Genomic DNA, 12,077 nt, shown 5'->3' with positions numbered 1-12,077 from the left:
GAGAAAGACACGTCTAAAAAGATGGAAGTGAGGGCTTCTCTATCTGGCGACACGCCCAGGAAAGGAGACATCGTCATTAATCTGCCGCCTCTCAATAAGGTGAAGCATTTAGTTTTATATTATTTTGTGCATGGGTGGGGTCATTTACCATCCTATAGAGGGCAGGAGGTCGTACTAGCTGTGTCTTCTACCCCCCTAATATATATATGTTTTCGGGTTGACGTGTGTCTTGTGCCGGGAAACTCGAAACGTCAATTTTACCTGCTATTATCATCCATTTTAAGACGGATTTGTTACTAAAGATTGACTTTTGTTTACATATAATTTCAGGAATTGAAATTTGAGGGTGAGCTGACCGTGAACAATGGCCGAACTATTCTGGACGCCAGAACAGACTTTTCGTATTCCCAAGATGCGAGAAAGACCTTGACCTTGACCTCTAAGATTGAAGACATCAAGGACTACCGAAGTGACTTTAATTACAGGTAATAAGTAAGGTCCCGATAGCTCAGTTGGTAGAGCACTCGCTTCACACGCAAAGGGACGGAGATCGATTTTTGGGTGCAGTCGATATTTTATATTTTTTCTGACTCCCCTGTCCACCCAGAAGTGAATGGGTAGCTGAGTCTGTTAGATTTGGCGGAATGTACTTTGCGATATACTAGCGGCCTATCCAAATAATAGCTAGCAGTTGCTATTGTCTGTAGTTGGGATCTGTGCTTGTCTGGATGAGACTTTTAGGTGATCTCGAACTAAGTACTTTGATAGTGTGCTCTTGAATCTACATCTATTTCCTATTTGAACCAATCCCCCTTTGTCTTACCTTTTCTTGGGTGCTTTAATTGTAATTCTAGAACTTTTTACTGGCGCTGATATGACCTTAATGTGTTGCAAGCGCCGTAAAACCCTTAAAAACAACAAAAAGCTATTTTCTGTGCGTTTCACGCTGTAGAAACCGTGATAAACTTCGTCTCCATGGGCCGAATGACTCTGAAGGACTATGTGAATATTTAGCTGGTAGAAGCTATGGAACGCTGAGAGAACGAGTCTGACTTGTTCTAGAAGGGCGATTTAGTACGGCTATGTGGTCTAGTGGTTGATGCTCGCTTTCGGATCGGAAGGTCCTGGGTTCGAGCCTCGCTCGGCGCATACTGGAGTCCTTGGAGAAGGCATGCTCTTTACTCACATTCTCTCACCGTACTCGGGTGTAAAATGAGTACCTAGAAAATCGTCACATTCGTTACGATACAACCAACATTTTTCTAATTCAAATTTCTTTTGTACATCAAAAAATTTAAAGAAAATGAACAATGTGTTGTAGAGCATGTTTTGCTAAAGAAATTATTTATCAAAAGAACTTACTGCTATTATGTTTGAGTGATAAAAAATCTATTTTTGTGTTAGTTGGGTGTGAAGTTTTGTGGAAAATCCTGAAAATGGCTGGTAAGGAGAGAGTTAATCCATTTTAATTCCATCTTTATTTTTTTTATCACAGTCTCACCCTCGGAATCACCCACCCTTACACGCGCGTTGACGTTCAAATGACGTCACACATCGGGCAGTCCAATGAGAAGGCGTGTCTTGGAGCCAAAACCATGTACATGACAGCCAGGAAGCAAATGAAAAACATGGCCCTCTTCGCGGAGATTGACAAGATCAAAAAGACCTTGAATGTTCAGGTAAATACCCATCTTATTCTTTAAAGAAAAAAATTGAGCTTTTATAAAGCGCAACATCCACTAAATGTGCTCAAAGCGCTTTATAAGGGGTCCCGGGCAAACAGCAACATTTCACATTTAGGACGACACATGACGCCTGTTAGGCGATGTTACAATTTGTTTTTTCGGACAGAGACAACGCTGTAACCGGCCAGGAACTAATTTTACACCTGAGTGCGGTAAGAGAATGTCAGTAAAGAGTCTTTTCCAAGGACTAGTGGAGATCCTGGGCGGGGTCGTTTGACCTCCCATGGTGGGCAGGAGGTCACGCTGCGTCTTCTGACCCCTTATATCTGTTTTCCGAGTCGCCTTCTGTCTTTGTCTTGGAGTGGGATTACTTATTTTTGTCCCAACCCTAGCTGGAGTCCTTGACTAGTGGGGAAGCAGACAAATATTATATAGTTATAGTTTTAGGAGATGATATTTTTTCCTTGTAAATCATCTCTGTTTTGTATTGTTAGTTATGTATTCTGTGAACATTTAATGTGTTCCTCTTACTGGGATCCTGTGTTGGTGTCTCGATGAGACTTTAAGGTGATCTCAATGTACATTGATGGTATGCTCTTAGAATCTACATCTGTTCCCTAATAATTAGACCCAAACCGCCCCATAAAGACTGTTAGCCACTTCGTTTTTTTTTACTTACTCACTTACTTATCCGAACCAGCGACCACCAGAGCTCTAGCCCTTCGGTCTTGTGCCATGACGTAGAAGTTTATACTCTTTTGTAGTTGTTCCAGGTGACTATAAAGTGTGTTACTGATGCTTGGACCTGGTGGGAGGAATGTGCATCTCAGGTCTTCAAGAGGTTGACATTCAAGCAAGCGGTGTGTTACTGTTTCGTTGGGATGTTGACATAGGGGTCAGGAAGGGGATGTGTCTTTTGTAATTTTGCTTAAATGGCTGTTGAGCGATGTGTGTTGTGTTCTTAGTTGAAAGATGATGCTTTGCTGGTGTCTTCTCTTCGTTTTTTTTAAAATCTGTTATATTATCTATTTTTGTAGATGAGCAACCCAATGCATGAGATGGTGATGTCCGGCAAAGTGGTCAGCGAGAGGCCGTACAAGGTGTCCATGGAGAGAAAACTGGACCAAGAATCGTTGGTGAAATGGGACGTAACTGTGGACTCGGACAAGAAGGCGATTCTCATCAACACTTATTACAACAAAGGTCAGTGTAGGACGAACATGGCGCCTGTTAGGCGATATTACTTTTTTTTTTCGGACAAATAAATAATTCAGCTTTTATATAGAGCAATATCCACTAAATGTGCTAAAAGCACTTTACAACGGGTCCCCTGACCAACAGCAACATTTTAAATGTAGGACGGGACATGACGCCTGTTAGGCGAAATTACCATTTTTTCGGACAGTGACAACGCTGTTAACGGCCAGGTACTCATTTTACACCTGAGTACGGTGAGATAATGTGAGTAAAGAGCATTTTCTAAAGGACTCAACTATGCGCCGAGCGAGGCTCGAACCCAGGACCTTCCGGTCCGAAAGCGAGTGTCATACCACTAGACCACATCGCCGCACATTGCTAAGGCTGATCAATACGCTACAACAGTCGTGACGTCACTTCCCTCGTAATGACGCATGGTAATTTAGTAACTGGCTCTAAACTATCGGAACAATGGCGGACGTCCTTATGAAATATTTCTCCGACGAGTATAAAAGCGTATCCAGAGAGGGGAAAAAAACTCATTATAAATCTGATCATGTTTTGACTTTTACACATTCTGATCACAAGACATATGAAAAGTTCTAGCCAGGATGAAGAATTAAAAGTACAGATTTTCTTTGTTTAGAACCACGATGGCCGCCATTGCTGGGCGGTGTGACATCAGACTATTGAATCCAATTGATTTGTTGATTTGTTTATTGCTGTGTTATTTTAACAGATGGGAGATTGGCTGTGTCGGCCATGTATCCAAACAGCACATCCGTGAAGGCAGATATCACACGACACACCCCCATGCTACAGAACACGGAAATCGTCCTCGGCCTTAACCTTTTGACCCCTCGCCTTCTACACACCAGCTTGCAATGGAGGCCAGGCGTGATGCAGGAGATGACTCAGTTTACTGTGGAGAACATGAGGAAGAGGTCGGATAACATGCTGATGAAGTTGAAGAACATTAACAAGGAAATGATTGATGAGGTAAAAAAAAAAAAACCCACGAAAATAGAAGTATAGCGGAATCCTGATAAAATAGATTTAAAATAAAAATAAAATTCCAAGGGGGAAATTTGTCTCTAGAGTCTATTCCCAGAGAAGACTGGAATAACCCAGGCGTCTGCCGCAATGTAGCGCCGATAATTGAGCTAGAGCGAGGTGACTTGCTTAAGGTCAAACAGCAGAGCGGCGGGTGATCGAACTGGATAATTTTCAGGTACGAAGCAAAGTCCGTATCGCTGAGCCACGCTACCCCTTAAGTCAAACACAGCTGGTTGACTTAAAGCGAGATTGACTTTATCTATTATCTAACTCTCTCCTTACCAGCCATTTTCAAGATTTTCCACAAAATTTCACACCCAACTAACCCAAAATTAGATTTATTTAATCACTCAAACACAATAACAGTAAAGTTCTTGCCATACATAATTTCTTTAGCAAAACATGCTCTACAACACACTGTTCATTTTCTTTAAATTTTATGATGTACAAAAGAAATTTGAATAAGAAAAATGTTGGTTGTATCGTAACGAATGTGACGATTTTCCTATAGTTGGTATGGAGAGGGTTAAGTCAACCACAGCTGGACCAGCCAGAGAGATTGGTTGACTTAAAGCAATGTTGACTTTATCTGTTATTTAAAGAAGCTGACCTGACCTGGAATAACAGAAAGGTCCTGAGTTTGAGAGTTGAGTCCTTGAAAAAGGCTCTTTACTCACATCTCTCACCGTATTCATGTGTAAAATGAGTACCTGGCCGTTGTTTCTGTCCGGAAATAATTGTAATATCGCCTGACAGGTGTCATGTCTCGTTCTTCATGTTACGTGTTGCGGTTTGGCAGGGACCTCATTAGGGCCCAAAATTAAAATAAAACGTGGTGCGCAAAGCTCATACACGTAGATTTCAGAGGTTTGATCCAACGACCATCGATATGATAAAAACCTCATTTCTTGTTTGCTTTTTGTAATATAAATTATAATATTATTATCTTAAATTCATTTTCCTGGGTGGATCCTGACCTCCCATAGTGGGCAGGGAGGTACATGCTGTGTCTTCTATCCCCCCCCCCCCCCATACCCTTTTTCCAATTGTTTCCTGTCGTTTTCTTGGAATGAGATTACTTGGTTTTGTCCTGACCCTGGCTGGAATTCCTTGGCTGGGAGGGAAACAGTCGAATGTATAGTTCGAGTTTTGGGAGATGATATTTTTTCCTTGTAAATCATCTCTCTGTTATGCATTGTATAATGTTTAGTTTACATATTATATTATATGATTGGTAAACATTTGAGTGTATTCCTCTTAGTTGGGACCTGTGCTTGTGTCTGGATGAGACTTTTAGGTATCTCAAACTAAGTACTTTGACGGTGTGCTCTTGGAATCTACATCTGTTCCCTATTTGAGCCAATTCCCCTTTGTCTTACCTTTTCTTTCGTGCTTTAATTGTAATTCTAGAAGTTTTTACTATCCCATTTTCGTCCTTTTTACTGGCGTTGATATGACCTTAATGTGTTGCAAGCGCCGTAAAACCCTTAAAAATAAAAATAAATAAAATAATAATAAATTCATTTTCATCCTTGACCCAGTTGTCAGCCAAGTATATCGCCGTTGTCAACTCGGTGTCAGAAGAAATGAAACCATTGTTGGAGGACCTCAACAAACAGCTTAGGAACGGAGAGCAGAGGGTAGTCTATGTTGTTGTTGGAAGTAGTGATAGGGAGGTACCCGTGATGTATGGTGATTGTTGGGATGGCAGTTGGTTGTTATGTTAAGTTGCTGATTGTGATAGTGTTTGGATGATGATGATGACGATGATGATGATGATGATGATGATGATGATGATGATGATGATGATGATGATGATGGTGGTGGTGGTGATAATGGTGGTGGTGGTGGTGTTGGCCTTTGTTATAGTGGTCGTGCTAATGCTGATGATGATGATGATGATGATGATGATGATGATGATGATGATGATCTTGATGATGATGACGACGACGACGACGATAATGATGATGATGGTGATGGTGATGGTGATGCTGGTGATGATGATGATGGTGACGATGATGCTGATAGCGATTTGTGTCTACAGATTTTGTATCAGCTATTGTGAAAGTGGCTATTGTGTTTCCACTTCCATATTAAAAGATGCCGAAACATTCGATAGCGGTACAATAATGATTCTTTCCTCATTTCCATCCACAAGATTCAAAATTTACTGAGAGCCCTGGACAACTTCTATCGCAACAATAAAGTGTACGACAGAGCAGGAGAACGTGGAGAAACTGTGTATATCACATTGAGGTTTGTTAATTTAGATTTGTGTTAGATGTACGTAACCCACCGACTTAATGTTGTAATCCATTTTAAAAAGACGGATGCGGTGCCAGGCACCAAATCAACCAATATAAGCCACGCCCCTGCCAGTTATAGTAATGAATGACTTTCTATATATGTGACCCTTCGCCTCAAAACGGTATTAAGTCGGGTTGGTTAAGATGTTGAAAATTGAATTTATAGATAGAAATATAAGACTTGTGTTGAGTTTGTATGTTTTATTGAGGAGAATGGACACCATATTTTAGGGTGCTAATGCCAACAATCTATATTTGTGACCAGTCTAACATTTAATTCGGTTTTTAAGCATCTGGCTCGTTCCGACATAATACCGTTTTGAGACGATGTGTCACATATTTGAATCCCCAGAGATGGTCTTTACCAATTTGGCGAGGACTACAAGGAGTTCTACACGAAATGGATGAGAAAGGCGATTGAGGCCGTGGACGAATGGCAAGGGTATGATGTGAAGTACTACCTCACAGACTCCATGGAAGAAAGACACGGGAAGTACAAGGCGTTCGCCTATGAGATGACTGAGAACTGGGAGACTTATATGAATGACATGGACTCCAGGATTGAAGCGTTGGAGGAGAGAGGAAACGAGATTATTGGTAAGATTTTGGGTTTGTTTTTTGGCCATGCCAAAATACATAAATGAATGAATGAATGAATGAATGAATGAATGAATGAATAGATAAATAAATAAATAATGGTTTTACAAACGAAATTGAATTACGAGAATGAATGATAAGCGATATATAAATGAATTTGATAATTAGTCAGTAACGTGTTTTGTTTTTGAGCTCCCTTTATAAAAAAAGATGAGCACTATTATTTCATGGTTTTCGTTTTTGTAATATATTTATGAGTGTTGGTGTGTACTCGTAGGTACGAAAGTGCTCGATAATGATGGTTAGAGCTAATATAGAATACTAGTTGTCACTCACATTTTTGGTGGCCGAGACGATTCGTTTCTGTGTCTCTTTACACGTCCTTAGTCGGCGTAATCCTTAGTATATATATATATATAAATATATATATATATATATATATATATATAATATATATATATATATATATATATATATATATATATATATATATATATATATATAAGCTCACGGCATTCCCTTAGTTTTTTTCTTCTTTTCTTTAAACCAGAGAACATAAAGAGCAACCGAATGGTGGCGGAAATCAACAACAGAATCAACCAGATCCAACAGATGGACATAGACGTCACGCCGTACATCCCAGAAATGGACCTGACCTACTACCCTAGATCTGTGGCTGATTGGACCATGAAGAGAATGCCTGACGTAGACATGTCGCCCGTCATGAACAGACCGGAAGTCCGATTCGTCCACGGAGGCATCAATGAAGTGTATCAGCAGGTATTAGCATTATACTAAATCTACCAGCTGCCGCGAAAAATGCGTAGTAAATCATAATTCGTAGCTTATGGAGAGAAAGATAAAGGGAGTAAATTTACTTTAAAGCCCTCCAAAGTAGTAATTGTCTTTACCATCTTCATTATTGCCATCATCATCATCATCATCATCATCATCATCATCATCATCATCATCATCATCATCATCATCATCATCATCATCATCATCATCATCATCATCAAATGAAAAATTGCCTTCATGGACATTAAATAATATACTGTATCATTATTTTTCATCATCGACGTTGTCGTCTTCATCGTATTCACCATCATTATTTCCTTCTAGGGCAAGTGGGCATACAACTACTGGGAGGTGGAGAAAAACCTCCGAGAGAATCTCAAGACCCTGATACGCCATCTGAGAATAATAGCCCAGGACGAACTTAAGGAACACATGCAGATTGTGAATTCCTACACCAAAAACCCTGTCACAGCTTGGAAGCCAGAGAGAGGCTTGATGGAGATGGATATCCCACTTCCGCTTCCGGTGTATCGTCTGGATGAGTTACCAGATTGGAGCGAATACGTTGAAAACATTGACGTGGATCTGTCACGTGTCAGGGACATGTTTGAGGTAAGTTTCATTTTGTAGATAAAAGACAAACATTGAGCAACTATAATGTCGAATTGCGCATAGATTTGTTTCGTGGTTGATCACCATAGAGAGTTGTTATTTTAGTTGTTATATCAAGCTTTTGACTGGGTGGGGTTCCTGACCTCCCATAGTGGGCAGGGAGGTACTCACTGCGTCTTCTATCCCCCTATTTCTGTTTTCCAACATGCTTTCTGTTTTTGTCTTGGAATGAGATTGCTTAGTTTTGTCCTGGCCCTGGCCGGATAGCCTAGCTGGGAGGGAAACAGTCAAATGTATAGTTACAGAGTTTTGGGAGGTGATATTTTTTTTCCATGTAAATCATCTCTCTGTTATGCACTGTATTGTTTTGATTACATATTATATATGATTTGTAAACATTTGAGTGTATACCTCCTCGTGGGGACCAGTGCTTGTGACTGGATGAGACTTTTAAGTGATCTCAAACTAAGTACTTTGATAGTGTGCTCTTGGAATCTACATCTGTTTCCCATTTGAACAGATTCCCCTTTGTCTTACCTTTTCTTGTGTCCTTTAATTGTAATTCTAGAACTTTTTACTATTGCTATCCCATTTTCTTCCATTTTACTGTTTGCCCAAAATGACAGGCTTACCCATCGAAAAATTGATTCTTTAAACTCAAAAAAGTTCTCTATAAGACAAGAATATGTTCTTATTAATCAAACAAAGATCATTAAAATTTTCAAAGTTTGTGAGGTACAAAATAAATCTGAATAAGAAAAAATGTATATTGTATCGTAACAAACGTGACGATTTTGCTCTAGGTAGTAAGGAGCGGGTTGATGTGCTGCAAGCGCCGTAAAACCCTTGAAAACAAAACAAAAATATGAGACTTATCGCCTCAAAACGGCATGATATCGACACACGATAAAGTGAATATTAACTGCTGGAAGTTGTGGACTATAACTTGACGTATTAACATTTTAACTGTTTGTTGTTGTTGTTGTTGTTGTTTTCATCGGATGAAGAAGGTTTTGAGCCCGAAAATGTATGTGTTATTTTGTTCTTTAAAAGAATTGTTCTATTCATTTTTGTTGGCATAATATCGGGAAGATTTATATGTTAAAAGTTGAATATATCATCAACATATTTGAAACATAATTAATTTGATAATATGCTTTGTTTAGGACAACAAATATAGACATCACGAAGTCTCAGGTTTGAGAAATTTTGCCAAGATTTTAATCGATCGATATTTGAAGGACGAGTTTTCTAGCTAAATTTTTAAATACGTGTTGTTGTTTTGTTTTCACAGCACAGCCGTGTAGTCTTTTAATTAAATGTGTTTGCTTTTTTAGGACATGCAGGAATACGTGAAAGATGCCTTTAGGTCATCCTCAACTGTGCGATCTCCCCCTAACACCACTGGCACACAACGGGAAAGGACAGACAGGCGAATCGTGATTAGACCTTACAATCCTCGAACTCGATCACAATCATCTTCCTCCTCTTCCTCTTCTTCATCCTCCTCTTCTTCATCATCATCCTCATCATCCCGGGACAGATATTCATCTTACTACAGGCGTCGCGGTGGCCGAAGACCTAACTCATCCTACACTAGAAGACGCTACAGCAGCTACAACAGAGACCCTAGACAGTAACTGTGTGTTTTGTATACTGACACCAATGGCTTGGACACACAGACGTGGTAAATCTTGATTACCGTCAACTGGGGTATCTTTGACTAAAGGGGAAACTTTGCCTCTTGAATATTGGACCAATAAGAGATTGATTGTTTGGTTTTGTGGCAATTATTTCCTGTGATAAAGATTCAAGTCTTTTAACCCTCTCCTTACCACCTATTGGAAAATCGTCACATTTGTGACGATTCAACCGTCACATTTTCTCATCCAGATTTAATTTCTTTTTGATATAGCTATAAAAACTTGACATTCTGTAATCGAGCTCATATTGTCGAACTATATTATGTATAGTATGTGCTTGTTGCTTTTCTGTTTGAGTAAGATTTGTCTGTTTTTGTGTTGGGTGGGTGTGAAGTTTTGGGAACAATTTTGAAAATGGCTTGTAAGGAGAGAGTTAACGGATACAAGAACTGCAATAAAGATGAGATTATTCATATTGCTCCAAATTCACAGAGGCAACATTTCCCCTAGATGCAAAGATATTCCTGTTGACGATACCTCTATTTCAATTGGCACATCCATTCTTCAATGGCGATTCTAGTACTAACCTTTTTCCGAATTTCAGGAATTTTTCTTTTTTTTTTTTGATAAAAAGAAAATCTTTCTATCAAATAATATTTTTATTTGAGTTCGGAAATACCTGCCAACAAAATCAAGATTAAAAGATTTGTTTCGCTAAAACCATATCAGTGAAAAACTTGGAAACAGACGTTGCTGGTCTATTTAAAAATTGCAAACACAAATTTCCTGTATTCTTTTATATTAAAAAATCACTCAGTCTAAGAACTGAGTTTTGAGGGGATTCTTGGAATCAGCTTATCTAATTTATCAATTTATCTTTTATAAATTGTGTTAGTAAAATAATTAGAGAGCTCAAGATTTGTACAAGTCTATATTAGACTTCTATCTAAAAAGTAACTGCTTTATAAAGTTACTGTGATATTTCGGAGTTTCTCGTATCACATCTAAAATTTCATATGTCAGTTACCAGTTTAAAACAATGCCAAAACCTGGATCAGTTTATATCCGCATTTATCACAATGCAAGTTTCGATACAACCAAAGTTACAAAATCAAAATCATAGCTTTCACATCTCTAAACCAATCTTTGAGACAATCGACTTCAACAACTACAGACTTTGATTTTGTTGTGATGCTTGGTTAGACTGATTAATTAATTAATTGTTACTTTGATTCTAATCATTATAATTATACCAATTGTTACTAATCATGTTGTTGAAAATAATTGTGATGAATTGAAGAACTACTTCCACATCTTTTGTTTTCCTGACCCCATCATCTCATTTGAGAAGAACTTGTATCATTTCGTACATGAAAAGCTAAAGATTTAAATATAAGTCGAGACCTAGGTAGTTTACATAATATTTGTAAGTAGTCTAAGATTTTAAAATGTTTTGACAAATTTTGGGGTCATCCTAAACAATAATGGGTAAATTTAGTAAAAGTCTTTTGAATATGATTTTTAAAAAGATGTTTTATTCTACTGTTTTGTTTGAATTGTGATATTCATTTTCTTTTAAAATTTGAAAAACGGGTATATTAATGTTAGTTCTTTTTTCATTGTCAAATTTGATCAAAATTAAATTATTCAAAATGTCAGTTATAAAGATATCATAATATAATATTCTACATTATTGTATGTATTTTTACACTCAAATGTTGGGGTCTGGAAACTTAAAATGTGTTGCTGTGCAATAATATGTTCATTGTTGAATAATATTTCTAAATAAAATTGAGCTGATTTGATGCATAATATATATCTATACGACTTTTATTAATTTATTTGAATTTCTTTTATTTATTTATTTTTTTTTTTTTTGCAAATGAATAAATAAGTAAATAAATCACACAGAGAAAAGCGCAGATCCTATCATACAATACGCAGAGAATATAACCTTACTTATTTACCCGTCGTGGATTTCTAAAAGATAAACAGCAGTCATTCAAAGCCATTAGGCCCATGGATCTGGAGTTTGTCTAGATATCTTTGAATAGTCTATCACAAAGTACGTTATACCAGGTCTAACAGAACCAGCTACCCAATCCACGCTGGATGGACAGAGGGGTAAAAAATGTTGTTGTTGTTTTACCTCACCAGGGGTCGATCACAGTCCTTATACGTGT

General features: G+C 38.1%; 1 protein-coding gene across 1 annotated transcript in view; it reads left to right on the top strand.

Annotated features, from left to right (window-relative positions):
* LOC144960178 (uncharacterized) overlaps window positions 1-11,710 on the top strand; it is a 72,352-nt gene extending 60,642 nt beyond the window's left edge. Inside the window, exons 29-39 of the mRNA XM_078893200.1 lie at window positions 1-99; window positions 331-485; window positions 1,496-1,679; window positions 2,723-2,888; window positions 3,622-3,881; window positions 5,480-5,578; window positions 6,097-6,194; window positions 6,597-6,841; window positions 7,392-7,621; window positions 7,964-8,251; window positions 9,589-11,710. The exon at window positions 1-99 is cut by the window's left edge and continues 49 nt beyond it. Coding sequence (XP_078749326.1) covers window positions 1-99; window positions 331-485; window positions 1,496-1,679; window positions 2,723-2,888; window positions 3,622-3,881; window positions 5,480-5,578; window positions 6,097-6,194; window positions 6,597-6,841; window positions 7,392-7,621; window positions 7,964-8,251; window positions 9,589-9,891 — 2,127 coding nt within the window. The 3' untranslated portion in view covers window positions 9,892-11,710. The remainder of the gene's footprint in view (window positions 100-330; window positions 486-1,495; window positions 1,680-2,722; window positions 2,889-3,621; window positions 3,882-5,479; window positions 5,579-6,096; window positions 6,195-6,596; window positions 6,842-7,391; window positions 7,622-7,963; window positions 8,252-9,588) is intronic.
* The last annotated feature ends 367 nt before the right edge of the window (window positions 11,711-12,077 follow it).

Source organism: Berghia stephanieae, chromosome 14, assembly GCF_034508935.2.
Source record: "Berghia stephanieae isolate SIO BIC M18660-M18661 chromosome 14, UCSD_Bste_1.3, whole genome shotgun sequence".
NCBI lineage: Eukaryota > Metazoa > Mollusca > Gastropoda > Nudibranchia > Aeolidiidae > Berghia > Berghia stephanieae.
This window is presented reverse-complemented; position numbering and strand designations above follow the sequence as displayed.